Source organism: Cebidichthys violaceus, unplaced genomic scaffold (genome assembly GCF_023349555.1).
Source record: "Cebidichthys violaceus isolate CVI_PGR_0920_01 unplaced genomic scaffold, fCebVio1.0.p SCAF_3, whole genome shotgun sequence".
In the NCBI taxonomy this organism is placed as follows: domain Eukaryota; kingdom Metazoa; phylum Chordata; class Actinopteri; order Perciformes; family Stichaeidae; genus Cebidichthys; species Cebidichthys violaceus.
The window spans coordinates 11,029,270-11,043,974 of record NW_027176483.1 but is presented as its reverse complement, the minus strand read 5'-3'; the positions used below and the strand labels follow the sequence as shown (position 1 = coordinate 11,043,974).

General features: G+C 40.9%; 1 protein-coding gene, 1 long non-coding RNA gene and 1 pseudogene across 3 annotated transcripts in view; all 3 read left to right on the top strand.

Annotated features, from left to right (window-relative positions):
* The first annotated feature begins 1,423 nt into the window (after nt 1-1,423).
* LOC137881724 (complement C3-like) lies at nt 1,424-10,212 on the top strand (annotated as a pseudogene).
* A 118-nt stretch (nt 10,213-10,330) lies between these two features.
* Nucleotides 10,331-12,001, top strand: LOC137881658 (uncharacterized). The gene is made up of 4 exons (XR_011103875.1): nt 10,331-10,427; nt 10,763-10,849; nt 10,993-11,199; nt 11,507-12,001. It is a non-coding gene; the product is annotated as an uncharacterized lncRNA (long non-coding RNA).
* Nucleotides 12,002-13,052: 1,051 nt separating this feature from the next.
* Nucleotides 13,053-14,705, top strand: part of igf1ra (insulin-like growth factor 1a receptor) — a 72,836-nt gene continuing 71,183 nt past the window's right edge. For both annotated transcript variants that reach the window (XM_068722750.1, XM_068722751.1), the window contains exon 1: nt 13,053-14,123. In XM_068722750.1, coding sequence (XP_068578851.1) covers nt 14,018-14,123 — 106 coding nt within the window. In that variant the 5' untranslated portion in view covers nt 13,053-14,017. The remainder of the gene's footprint in view (nt 14,124-14,705) is intronic.

Sequence of the window (14,705 nt, the reverse complement as noted above, 5' to 3'; positions counted from 1 at the left end):
TGTATTGTAAATTTCCCCACTGCGGGACTAATAAAGGATTATCTTATCTTATCTTAAACAATGAATTGATGCTGTAGTTTCAGCCCAAATAAAAAACCTGTCCTCTTCCTGTTTATTGCTTTTAATTGAAGCTGCTATAATCCCAGGTATCAATAGAAAACGCACAGTAGAGAAACATAGATACAAAATCGAATCCAGAACAGTTCTCTGAAACTCGGCTGCCACAGCCAGGGCACATTGGTGACATATCACTGGTGTTGTGTTCATGATTCCTCTCCTCTCTGTCTCTCTCTTTTCCCATCCATCACTCCATCTCTTTTTCATCCCCCTCAGCCAAATCCCTTCCTCCATGCCTACTTGTTTTCCTTCCCAGGCTGTCGTTTCTAAAAAAAATTGGTTCTTGAATGGGTCTGACTTGTTAAGCAATGGTTGCATACAAAATTAATAACATCCTTTTGCGTGACTGAATGTATGTGTATGAACTTGATGCTCACTGTGCTATTATTATGTCTTTCATATCAATGAAAGAGGGCTGTAATTCTGTAAATGACATGAGGATAAACGACACACACACACACACATGCGTTTGCTAAATGATATAAAGGCTAATGGACATAGCTTTAAGACCACATATACTACAACTAATTGAGGCTCATCTGAGAACAGTACGCGTGCAGCAAAGATCCTTCGCTGTGTGTAGAAACAGAGGCTGCAGTCTTGGTACACAAACATATGTTGTGCTGTCATCTTGTAATGGAAGGAATGAGTGAAATTTAACAAATAAAAGTATCCATTCAGACAGAGAATGCACTTTTCTGCCACAAACACCCTCAGAGACTAGACTGCCGTTTTTGCTCGCTACGTGTGCAAAGATCAAAAAGCTGCAGAAGAATGCTGCTCAACTGACTCGACCGCTGGTTTTTAATGTGTTTGGGTCCATTAGCTCAGTGAAATGATCCGGGTTTGATGTCCATATAAGGCCATCTTAATATTCCATGTCTAAAATCTAAGTAATTTCAGTTAAGACTATGATCCATCCATATGAGCCATCACTAATCCAAACACTGCGGTAGCCACAGTATAGCGTGACAAATAAATGCATAAGTCATTCTACACTAGCCAGCCCCTGTGGAGTGTGTTTATTTACATGTGAGTGTGTGTGTGTGTGTGTGTGTGTGTGTGTGTGTGTGTGTGTGTGTGTGTGTGTTTCATATTTGCTGTTAAATGTGCTCGTGAAACATGCAACCTCTATGTGTAATTACATGTATCAGACGACATCCTTGCATGTGTTGTGGACCGCTCCCATCGCCTGCGTAAAAATGTTGCATGTTTGCGTGCACACGTCGCACATCCATGATGCACGTGGACAGGCTCCTTTCCAACTGTGTGTGTGTGTGTGTGTGTGTGTGTGTGTGTGTGTGTGTGTGTGTGTGTGTGTGTGTGTGTGTGTGTGTGTGACTCATTACAGCGGGCGACTCCTGCGGTGCGGCAAGTCTGTCACTTGGTGGCAGCGGATGATGCTCAACCAGTGGTTTCCCACAGAGTGGAGAGAGGGCTACACAGCGGCTGCCACATAGAAGGAGTCGGGTACCATTTACTGTATATAATTTAGGGTTACATATAGATTTGCTGTTAGTTTATTTTGGCACAAAATTGATGAAAAAAACGGGGCGGCCAAAAACACCACGTTTTCTTTTAAGAAAAAAGATGACAAAGACGGATGTAAACTATACTAAAATATAACGTCAAAGGAGGTTTAAAGGTTTGAAGGAATGGATCAACATTTTAGGGAATGCATAAGCTTAATATATCAATATCAATTTGTGTCAGTTATACAAACAAAGGGATACCTTTGGACAGACTTAGGCTAGCTATTTTCCCCTGCTTCCAGTCTTTATCTTAAGCTAAGCTAACCGTCTGTAGCTTAATATTTACAGTAAAGATATGAGCAGAGTAGCGACCTTCTAAACTAACTCTCAGCCAGAAAGTGCATTTCCCAAAATGCTCAACTATTCCTTTCAGGGATCCACACCAAAATGTCCCACTGTGGTGTGGAGACAGTTTTAAATTAGGGAAAGTTTTAGCTGCGGGTGTTTAGCATGACCACTGCTCTTTGTAATATTATGTAAGCATAAAAAACATGCCCAAACTACAGTGCCCTCCAGAATTATTGGCACCCTTTAGTAAAAATCAGCAAAACGAGATGCAAAAGTCTTTATTGTTTATCCTCATCATCTTTCATTCAAAATGTTCACAAAAATCTAACCTTTAACTGAAGTAACATAATTGAAAGAAACATTAAATTTTTATCATGAAACAAATATTTTTCTCAAAAATATATGTGCCACAATTATTGGCACCCCTTCATTCAATATTTGGTGCAGCCTCACTTTACCAAGATAACAGCTGTGAGTCTTCTCCTATATTGCGTGATGAGGTTGGTGACCACATGGCTCTGGATCTGAGACATTCCTCCATGCAGAATCTCTCCAGATCCTTCAGATTCAGAGGTCGACGCTTGTGGACTCTCCTCTTCAGCTCATCCCACAGATCTTCTCTGGGGTTTAGGTCGGGGGACTGTGATGGCCATGGCAAAACCTTTATTCTGTGGTCGGTGAACCATTTTTGTGTAGGTTTTGAGGTGTGCTTCGGATCATTGTCCTGCTGGAAGGTCCAACCACGGCCCATTTCAAGCTTCCTGGCAGAGGCTGTTAGGTTTTCATTTAGTATCTGCTGATGTTTGATGGAGTCCATGATACCATGTATCCTATCAAGATGTCCAGGGCCTCTGGAAGAAAAACAGCCCCACAACATCAAAGATCCACCACCATACTTCACAGTAGGTATGAGGTGCTTCTCTGTATGGCTATCTTTCTGTCTACACCAAACCCACCTTTGATGTTTGTTGCCAAAAAGCTCTATTTTGGTCTCATCTGACCGTATAACCCGGTCCCATTGAAAGTCCCAGTAACGTTTGGCAAACTGTAGGCGCTTTAGTTTGTTGTTGATTGACAGCAGAGGCTTTTTTCTGGCAACTCTCCCAAACAACTTGTGCTGATGTAGGTGGCATCTGATGGTAGTTTTGGAGACTTTCTGACCCCAAGACTCAACTAACCTCTGCAATTCTCCAGCTGTGATCCTTGGAGATTCTTTTGCCAGTCGAACCATCCTCCTCACGGTGTGTGGGGTCAATGTACACATACGTCCTCTTCCAGGCTGATTCTTAACATCTCCTGTCGCTTTAAACTTCTTAACTATTGCCCTGATAGTGGAAATGGGTATTTTCAACTGTTTAGAGATTTTCTTATATCCATTTTCTGATTTGTGAAGCTCAACAATGTTTCGTCGCACATCGTCACTGTGTTCTCGGGTTTTTCCCATTGTGATGAATGACCAAGGGAATTTGGCCTGTATTATCTCATATTTATACCCCAGTGAAACTGGAAGTCATGGTTGACCACTTAGGAGTTCCTAATCAAACAGGTGAACTTACAAATGTAAAATATGACTGGAATTATACTTCAGTTAGATTTTAATCATGATATTTTCTAGGGGTGCCAATAATTGTGGCACACATGTTTTGGAGAAAAATATTTATTTAATGTCAACATTTTTTTTTTCTTTCAATAATTTTACTTCAATGAAAAGGTAAGATTTTTGTGAATATTTTGAGTGAAAGACCAAGAGGATAAACAGCAAAGACATTTTTTCACAGCCTGTTTTGCTCATATCTACTAAGGGTGCCAATGATTCTGGAGGGCACTGTAGTTTCTTGCAAGACACATAATTCTAGTGTGCCACAAGCACACAGATACAGATTACTTGAAATGCCTCAAATATTTACCTGAAAAGCTTTAAATTAGGCTCATAAAATGCTTTTTGCTTGTGTTTTGTGGGAGGTTTAAGATCTTAGTCCTTGTCGGACTGATTTGTAGAGGCTGTGTTTTTAATATACCTTAACAGTGGACTGCAAGGTTGTCCTCAACATGGACATTAATATACGTCAATTGTCCCTGGACTGTATTTTGCAAGAGTAACTATTATTGGCTTGATGGTATCCTGATTTAACAAGGCCAGAAGCTGAGTGGATACTGTGAGTTTATAGTCGAGGATGCAGTCAATCTTCTGCCAGGCTAAAGGTCAACCAAACCATCCTTCCATCCCTCCTTCCATTTATCAGTCCATCACTTTCCGTCTCTCTCTGGCCTCTTGGTAAACTCGCAGGATGAGAATGTCAGCGTTCAGTGGCCTTTAAGGCCCATTGCCGCTCTGCTCAGAGGACCTTATTACTCCTCGGTCAAAGGTCAGTTTTGTGTGTTTTTGTTTGTGAGTGTGTACGGTGGGGGGAGGGCCGCACACACACACACACACACACACACACACTGTGACCGCACCTGATGGTCATGCATCCGATCAATCGTCTGTGTAGGTATATTGGTTATTCTAAGAAGGCAGATGAGGTCTATCCCATGTGGTTAATCCGCTGTGACATTGTGACAGTTTGAGTGTGTGTGCATGTGTGTGTGAAGGGTAAGGTGGAAGTGTTTCATAAATGTATTGATTGGATGAAGTGTAAACACAGAGGGGCTGCTACATTATGCATGGACCAAGTGGGTAGTTGTGTGTGCATTTATGCATGTGTGTGTGTGTGTGTGTAAGTGTGTCAGTGAACAAATACATGTGAGCATGATTGCATGTGTCTCTATGCATTCGAGTGTGCATCTCAATGTGTTTGCGTGTGTGTGACTTCTACTTCATGTTTTCTTACTCGAATGGTGTTGTCTTCATCATTGTTGCTGAGCTGGAGTAGCAGTTGCTCTTGATTTACATCACAGATATAAAGGTACACATGGCTGAAGGTGTGTTTGAAGCGTCAGGCCATGTCTCCTGGCTGTGGTGTCTCAAGGGCCTTCCTGAAAGCTCAGGCTCTGCTGTTTGGAGGCTACAGAGACGTGCTTGCACAATCACTCAAAAGGCTTATTATTATTTCTTATAATAAAATTTCAAACAGTAAGGTAAATGATTAATAGTTTGTTAAATGTATTGCTTTCTCTTTTATATGCATGTTTTCCCTACATTTCTATTTGGTCATTTCTATGGACACCTCTTCATTCCTATGTGCATTTTTGGCACTCATTCTTCTCTTTTGTTGAGCCTATATCTCCATATCTCTCTTTGCAGGAGGGTGAGATGTGGTTCAGTGAGGAACTGGTTCTAGATCACAAGTCTGCCAGTATGAGGCAGTTCCTACAGAGTGCCATTCATTTACAGTCCTTCAAACAGGTACACGGTGTGCTTGCTGTTATTTACTGCCCTCTGCTGGACAGATACTGCAATTATAACACTGGAGAGGGGCCTGTTGAGCAAAGCATTACAGTAAAGTGAAATGTTGCAACTGTTGTGAACAAGGGTATCTGACATCCTTTGATGCAGATACATGGAATTACTGATACATTAGTTGTGATGTCAGTTGGACTAAGTCCTCCTCATGTTAAAGATGATATGTTATGATCAAATAATATTTAAGAAATGATGAAACGTTTCTTTTGTTTTGAAGTTCATTGATGGCCGCGTGGTTATTCTGAACAATGAGAAGGAACCAGATGATCTCTTTGAGGAGGAGATCTTTAAGTGTGAAACAGCTGCTGGTGCATGTATGCGTCTGTGCATATGTGTGAGCGTGTGTGTGTGATTTCACATTACTCACTTACCACATATCCTCTTGTGTTTCTGTATGTTTATAGCAAGAAGCAAATCCTATCTGCAGTTAGTTGGTAATTTAAAGGTAAGCTCTTTTCATCTTTAATGAAACATTTGAAGTTGGTTCCCGTCTTGGTGAAAAGTGCAACACAAATGCACTCGTACTGTTGAGATACTGAAAAGTTATCTCAAAAGCAAGCACACAGAAAAATCTCACAAAAAAGGACACTCATGCTCTCAGTAAGTCAGGGGTCGTACATAAGAAAGGTTGGGAACCACTTCTCTGAGAGATTCACTCTTAAAATCTTTGGACAAATAAGAAAACCTGTGATTGTGTTTAGACGGTGACAACCTTCCATTACTATCTCCACCAGCAGGAGATCATGCGTTTTGTCCCGTGTGCATGCGTGCTTGTATCTTGTTTGTCCGTCCACCAAATCTCGCACACACTGGACCCATCAGCCTACAATGTTTTGTGTTCATTTATGACTGTATGTTTTAGGACTTATTTAGGACTTATTATTGACTGTTTTATTCCATCATTGACGACTGACACCTCACTTAACCGGCCACAAGGGGCTTTAAGTGATCAACGACTGCTTCAGAAGCAAACAGCATTTTCCATAAATCAGCTAGGCCAAAAACAGGCCTCACTTTTGCAGGTCACATTTTGGCTTTTGTCATGGCTTGAAAACTGATGTTTATCTAATTTCGATCTGGAGCATCTGCAGATTAATTCCATACCACACGTTATGCGCTATGATCCAATAAAGTTAGGCACTATACAAGATGAATACGTTTTTTTTAATCTTTGACACCATCGTGACTCTTAGGGAGCCTATAGGACAACTGAGTGAGATTCAACTCTTCTTTGTTTGGAAGGGGAGAGGGAGACACACCAGACGAAGATCTGCACTCTACTGAATGCACTTTTCTAGATATGTGTGGTTTTCTACACACTGACTACAGAATATTATTATTACTCCATATCTTTGTCTCTCCACGCTGCTCTGCAGGAAGGTGATGTCTGCCCCCCAACTTGTTGCATGTCATCAAAGTCTTTGTGGAGTTTCAAGACTGCACTGGAGCAGCCATCAATGTCGATATCAGCGTGATGAACCATCCAACCAAAAATAAAAGGCTGACAACCACATCTGTGACACTTAACTCTGCAAATAAGTTCCAGCAGTTTGGACAAATAACGGTAAATACCGTCACTGTATATGTAATTAACCGTTTACTGTTACTTGGCTTCATTTTCTAACATGGCCACAAATAATCTATAAATGATTCCAGAAATGTACATGATTTATGCTACTGTTGCACTACTGTCTCTTCATACTGGTTTCAGATCCCTGCTAGGGACTTCAGTAAGGATGCCACCATGAAGCAGTATGTGTATACCGACTGCTGGAGAACACACCTACTTCTGTGAGAATGTCTTTAAGTGTCTTTTTTTCCAAATTGAATGATTTTACTGTAAATTACTGTGTAGTTAAAAGAACCCTTCTTTTCAAAACGTTTTTAAACAGTCACATGACCCAAAATAGAATCACCATCCTTCAACCCTCAGCAGCAAAATTAACCTCTTTCCAACTCTTTGTTAGTTCATTACAGGATGTTTGCAGTAACGCCTCGTATGGAGCCAGTAGAGAGGGACGATGCAACCCAAACTGATGCTTCTATTTCCATTGAGTTTGTGGTATTGTGATCTATCTATGATAAGCACAGAATTGAAAGTGATATCATATAATAAGCTGTAACTGGGGGTAAAAACAAATGCATGTCTCCCTCTAGTGGTGGATTTTCTCAAAGACATGTTATTGTTCATCCGCACATTTACTGTACAGTATGTCAATGGTGAACTTCATCTTATCAATCTAATTACCTTACCTGTGTGTGTCTTTAATTGCAGACAAGGACCAATGATCCTGCTATTAGCCCTGAAAGACAAGCATCAGCCTCCATGGTAGCTCTCCCATATACAACAACGAGCAATAACTACATCCACATAGGTGAGGGACATCCTGAAATAACATCAGATGGTACGAAAAAAAGGAGATAGCAGTGGAAAAGTGTGCACCATGCACTGTATCTTTTGGGTGTTTTATCACAACATGTCACATTTGCAGGTGTGGATACAGCGGAGCTGGAATTAGGAGGCAACCTGAATATCAACCTCAACCAGAAGGAAAGCCATGACACTGACATCACAAACCTGGTGAGAGATGTTTTACACCAGTGCAGTCTGATAAGTGGTGATGCTCAAATCTGCGTCCCTAGATCTTGAGCAGAGGTCAGTTGGTGAACAACGGTCGTTACAGGACAGAAGGTCATGTTCTGATTTCCCTGACAGTTACTGTTACCAAAGAAATGCTGCCATCGTTCTGCATCATAGCCTACTACCATGCAAACAGCAATGAAGTGGTATTAGACTCGGTTTGGGTGGATGTCAAGGACTTCTGCATGGGCTTGTGTGAGACACGCAACGTTGATGTAGTAGAGTGTCAGTGGGCAAACAAAACACCCACACACAAGCTGATAAAGTTATTTGTAAATTTCTCAGACATATTTTGTATGTATGAAACTGCTTAAGAAAATACAGAACTGCCCGTCTCATTCACTGACCTGCCCTTCACATTTAGCTGACGCTTTAACCGGCAACAGCCACAAATTCCTATGAGCCCCGCAAGATGTTTGTTCTGAATGTCACGGGAGATCCAGACGCCGCAGTGGGACTGGTGGCAGTTGTTCTAAACAACAAGCATCGTCTCACCCAGAAAAATTCTTTATTTCCTATTTATCTAAAAAAAGATTTAAAAGGGGTTTCATTTCAAAAGCTATGTATAAAAGAAAATTACACACATATTAAATTTCACCTTTGTTAGCTTTTTGCTTCAAATAATATCTGGCGTAAATTTGTCCTGCAGCAAAATTACATTGCATGAGTTCATGTGTACATATGAGGTCTTTCATGTGAGTTTATAGATCTGTTTGTTTAACTTGCATACTGTAACCCTATGTCTTGTTTTTTTGTATTAGTGTGTGTATGTGAATGACCTCCGATCTGCTCAGGCGTGGGACATTGTAGAGAAGTACGACACAGGCTGTTCACCAGGTGGAGGGAAGGATGGTGTGTGTGTGTTCTACGATGCTGGGCTGATGTTTCAGTCCAACATGGCTTCTGGGACACCCTACAGACCAGGTGACGCTACTTTACTCTCTCCTTCCCCGAACATACCCCTCTTTAGGTTTTAACATTGTATCAATGAAATATCTCTGATTAGGAGAAGTGGGCACATGTAGACCTTTTTTTTGGAATAAGCATCTAGTGGACAGTAGAAGAACAGCATCATAAGCCAAATTGCATTATATTTTCAGTATTTTGACTTGTAGATAGATTTCTCGTTGCTGTCTAGTTTTGTAATTCTTCAGTGCTGCGAGCGACACAAAACAAAGAGCCTAAAACCTCAAACTGATATCTTAAACTGTGGGCACATAAAACCAAAACTATCTGCCAAATACTACCTGACGCAAGTGAGATAATATGTCTTTCTGTTGAACCGATGCTTTGAGGCATTTCCATGTGAACTATTGTCACTGTCACATTAGGTGATCATGGTCCCTTCCTTATTTTTAGAATATTGCCTTCAGCATTTTATTATAATAAAGCGTTTATACAATGTTTTAACACTTCAACAAATGGATGTGCAATTGTAGATCAAATTTTCTCACAGCCTCACTTTGTCCACGTTTCCAACCAGATTAATGACCTCACTCTGATTTAAAGAGTTTCACATCAAGCAAAGCACAAATCAATGTGAGTTCCAACTTTTAAAGTTAAAAACTTGTCTGTGTTTCCAGAAGTTAAATGTCTCCGGCCTCGTTAGGAAACGAGCCACTACTATCATGGACGTCACAACCAGCTTACGTAAGAACCACAGCTCTAAACTACCCAATAAACACCTCATCAGTCATCTTCAGGCACTCTGTAGTGTCGTTGGACAGCTTGTCCCATTGACTTTCACTGTTCTCGTCTTTGCAATGCATATTAGTAGACAGATAAAAGTGAGGTGAAACTGTTTTTACTTCATACCTTCATGAGTTAATATGTCAATCTATTTCTTCATGCTCCTACTTTTCCATACTGAAGGGAGAAGGAGTCGTCTTTTCTTGTCAGTGTTCCCCCTCCCTGTCCCATTTAGTTCTTTGTTTATTCGATTTTTCGTATTCAAATCCAGGGTCTAATGTAAGAGGGCATGCGAATTAAAGAATCCTATTTCTAATTTGCCTTTCCAGGTCACAATTCTTCTTGGTGGTCTGTATCTTCTCACCTCTGTCTCTCCTCCACAACCCTCTTTCTTCCCAGTGAGTCAATATAAATACCAGCTGCAGCGTGACTGTTGTTTGGATGGCATGAGGGAAACCCTTCTCAACTACACGTGTGAGAGGCGCAGCGAGTATACATCAGTGATGGTGGAGCTTGTGTCACGGCCACTTGCGAAGCTCTGAGTGGTTACTATTCATGGTCATACTGAATGAAAATAGTAACATTTTTAAAAAACATCCCTTTTTTTCCTCATTCATCAATCTGTGTTGGCGATCCGTTAGAGGTAATTGTCTGGAAGAAATTCTTTGTTGATCTTAAGCTGCCGTACTCTGCTGTTCGCGGAGAGCAGGTGGAAGTTAAGGCAATCCTCCACAACTACAGCGACGATCCTGCCACCGTAAGTCTGTGTTCCTCTGCTCTGGTGTTTCATGCTGGAGCCAATTAGACCAAGATATTGTCCTCTAAGCGATTTCAAACAAAAGTGCAAAAACAACAGTAAATATTGGACTGACGTACAACGAGTGGCACTCAAAATGAATAGAACAAATTAACTCCTTATGATGAATGGTGGTTGGTCCCCAGAACTGGGACAGTGTACCATTCCATTCTCAAGTTCAAATTGATCCCAAAGGAAACAATATAAAGCATTACATTTCTTCAAATTAGGGATTGTGTTTTTATCACTTGCGCATTGAATTGAATTGAATTGATCCCCACACTTTATCCCTTCAGCTGGTAAACAAGAAGAAACTCTCATCAGTTAAACTAAGAAAGGTTTGGTTCGAGACACACCCACTAGCATACAGATCTCTGTAACAGGTGAGATGTTATGTCATATTTGGGCACGTTATGTGACATAATGCCTTAAAATGAACTGGGGGACCTTTGCATGTTTCTTTGGATGTTTCTTCGTGTTGATTTGTAACGTTTAGTTTTTTTTCTGTTTGTGTGTGTGAATGTAGGGAGAGAACAAGTTTCTGCACTGGTGGAGAACGCCATTAGCGGAAGGTCTATGGGTAGTCTGATCACACAACCCTCAGGCTGTGGAGAGCAGAACATGATCTACATGACGCTACCTGTCATTGCAGCAACTTATTTGGACAAAACCAACCAGTGAGAAACTGTGGGCATTCAGAAACGTAACGAAGCCCTCCAACACATCAAGACTGGTAGGTTTTGTTACAGATACTAGGACTCTTATTGGTGCCCCTCTGTGTGGGATTTTTAAGTTTCTGATGTTGCAGAAGTGGTATGAAAAAGAAAAACAGTATGGCAGACAGCAATGCATGTTACCACTGCCCCACAGACCCAAGCAGAGACAATACGTGTTAGTGGTCTGAATGCAATACATAGACTATATAAGTTTGACTACAAACAAAAACGTATGCCAGCAGAATCATTTAAAACATGCAATTATAACAGGAGAAAATGTAAAAGGGCTCCTCAAACTGGTTGTGTGTTCTTGTTTGTGTCCAGGCTACCAGAACCAGAAGTTGGATATATTCTTCATGGAGAAGAATACAATGTTTTTTCTTTTCCCTCCACTGCTTTTATTTCTTAGTTTTCTGTTTCTACACTAGTGATGGACGAAACAACAATTTCTGATGATGAAGCAACTCCCGTCTCTCTTAGTTACTGTCGCGACTTCTATAGAGCTTTCCGTTCTTGCACATGCAGTTTACAGTAAGGACAGAGGCGAGTTTACTCTTCAAAATACTTTGGCTCTTCATTTCACACAGAAGTTGACAAATCCAGTTTGCATTTCTAGCCATTGGCAGATTTGGTCATAATTAAATACCTAATTAAGCTAACATTAGCTCTGTGAGTTGGTTGAATAGGATACTGTATTGCAATGTAGAGCTAGTTAGTCCTTGCATTATAAGTATGGAAAGGAAAAATGTTCAATCAGACTTGTTTCGTTCTAATATACATACATACATGTAATATATATTCTAATAACTTGGCTGCTTAGCTTAGCTATATTTGCAACGTAAAGCTGTCTTCAGTAATGTTTGCTGGTGTTGCTGGAGTTCACCAAAAATAATAAACAGCTGCACAGAGTGGCTTAAGTTACCAAAAACACCCTCAGTCGGGAAATACTACGTATTATTTCTTAGGTAATGAGAGTAATGTTTCTGTAGGTAGTGTTACACGGACATGCTGACTATTGCATTTTACGTTAGAGCAGATAGACACAATGTTTAATCCGTTCCTTATATCTTTGCTCTCGTGTTATTAGTTTTAGAATAGCTCAAAAATAACAGTTTCAATACTGCTTCAGCAGGTGGAGCGACCTGTCGGGTCTTATTACAGGTGCTAAACCACAATAGCAACTGCTGTTCGAGGGGAAGGGTTAATCGAATGGTCAATTGTGCTAAAATGACTCTTTCGAAGCATGTTACACATTCAAAATGGCAACATTTGCTGCCATCAAATAGTATGCAACTACAGACCACAGGAAAGGTCAACCATTTACTTTGCTTTTGTTAATAAAGGTCTTTGAAGAAGCCAGACCTGTTGTGACACGTCCCAGCCTTTCTTTGATTGTCAAACCTTGCTATGCATTACATTTACCCACCGAAATATTAAAGCGATGTAGCCTATACATGAATGCATCATTAATCATAAGCCATGTATAATGTGCATTATTCTGAAATGGGCTATTCTGCAAAATGAATACTTTACGAATATGTTGATGCAGACACTTCCTATTTTTAATGAAGTCAAATTGTAATGCATGACTTTGAATAATAACATGGCATTTATACACTGTGGCATCGCAGTTTTTTTACTGAATTAAAAGATCTGAGCCTACGGACACCACGGCTGCCGAGAGACACCTAGGTGGGGTTGTGCGGTGTTACTACCCGGCTTCTCCTTTAGGGTGTAGTAGGATTTGTGAATCCCTGGGTCTGAATCCAGTCCGGTTTTTCCGCCCTGCTCCCGGCCACCTTATCCGTAGCACTATGTGTCTCTGTGTGAGAGAAGCCGACTCTTGTTTACAGCAGAGATTCCACGGAGGAGCGCGGACCCACAGCCTGCGTTAACTGAGGGCGAACCGTAGGATTTCAGCCTCTGGATATACACGCAGCGGGAGTTTCTGTTTTCTCTCTTTTTATGAGGATAAAGACCAAACGCGAAACATACGCAAAGGGCAACTCCTTGTGGACACATTCTCCCTCCCAACCCCAGCTGAGGTCGTCTAGCAGGAGAGCTGGAGACCCATTCTCTTGCGTGGCACAAGTCTGGTGTTTTCTTTCAGCTGCAAATCCCGACTGACGGCAGAGATAAGTCCGACCCAAGGAGCTGGAAAATTGGGTTATAAAGCGACTTCTCACCGAGGGACAGGACTGCTTTGTGGGGATCGAGAGCCTGTGCTGGTTAAATGGCATAAGCACAAATAAAAGAATTCATTCATTTTTCAACCTCGCAGCCACCACCCCTGTGAATCTGGACGTGTTTTCTGCCCCATTCCTCCCCTCATACACAATCACGGGGATCCTTGTTAGCGACTGGCGTTAATTTATTATGGTGGGAAAGGATCCCAAGAATAACATTTAGTCTGATATTTGTTATATTGTTATTACCAGGCCTGGTCGCACTGTACGCGCACTGCTGTTTTCAAGAGATGGAGACTGAAGATGGGGATTACCATCATTTATCTAGTAAAATCTCTGGCTTGTGTGCCATAACAGCCGACGTCAAAGTATCCTGTGATTGGCAAAAATAGCAGACTGTTTTATTTTTATTTTTTCTTCAAAGGAATATCTTGTCAACGCGATTTTGTACACATTTATTTATATTTTTCAGAGTAAATCCTGGAAGCCACGCATTTGCAGGCTACCATAGAGTAGCCCTTTAGGGCTACAGACATTTGTTTTTCCTCTTTTTCATATTCCTTTTTGAAGAGGTGGTGTGTATATTTTTCATTATTTTATTTCAATTCCATCCCTGCTTTTTTATTTTTTATTTTTTGAGAGGAGAATAATGTTAAAGAACATGAAAGCTGACACACGGATGGGTAGCCCGACCTTGTTTTGGGGTCTGATGCTCTGTGTCTCTACTATCTGCATCTGGTCCACACATGGAGAGAGTAAGTCTTTTTTGTTATAATATTTTGTTGAAGTTTATTGGTGACACAGGGGTTAGCCTTAATACATAATGTGCTTTTTGTGTCTCAGTTCAACCTCTTGTAAAGCAGTCTTTTGCCGACTAGTGGGATAAATAATGGGTTAAAGTGTGTCAATTAAAACAAAAATAAGGGGAACACCTCTTTTTTTTTTTTTTACCTCAGGTCTTAGATACTCAATACTACTAACCTAATGAACATATAGCTCACCGACGTGCGCCTTTTACTTGCATATTAGCGGAGGACCATGTGGTACAGCTGCTCGTCAGTAGGTTAACGCGTTCAAGCAACATCTGCTTTATTGTGCGCAATATCACCTTATTTGATGAAGCGGTTGTTGTTTATTTAGGAACAGGTAGAGATATAGACACACGTCGCCGTAATTTTCACGTCAGACATTCAGAGAGCAGAGGATGAATCTAGGGACCAGAGCTGAAGGTTACTACGACCATGTGGCCATTTTGCATTTCGTGGTGTGGCGTCGCTGCGCATGAAAATCCTAAATCAGACACAAACCCTTTGCTTCTTAAAATGCCATGCATAAAA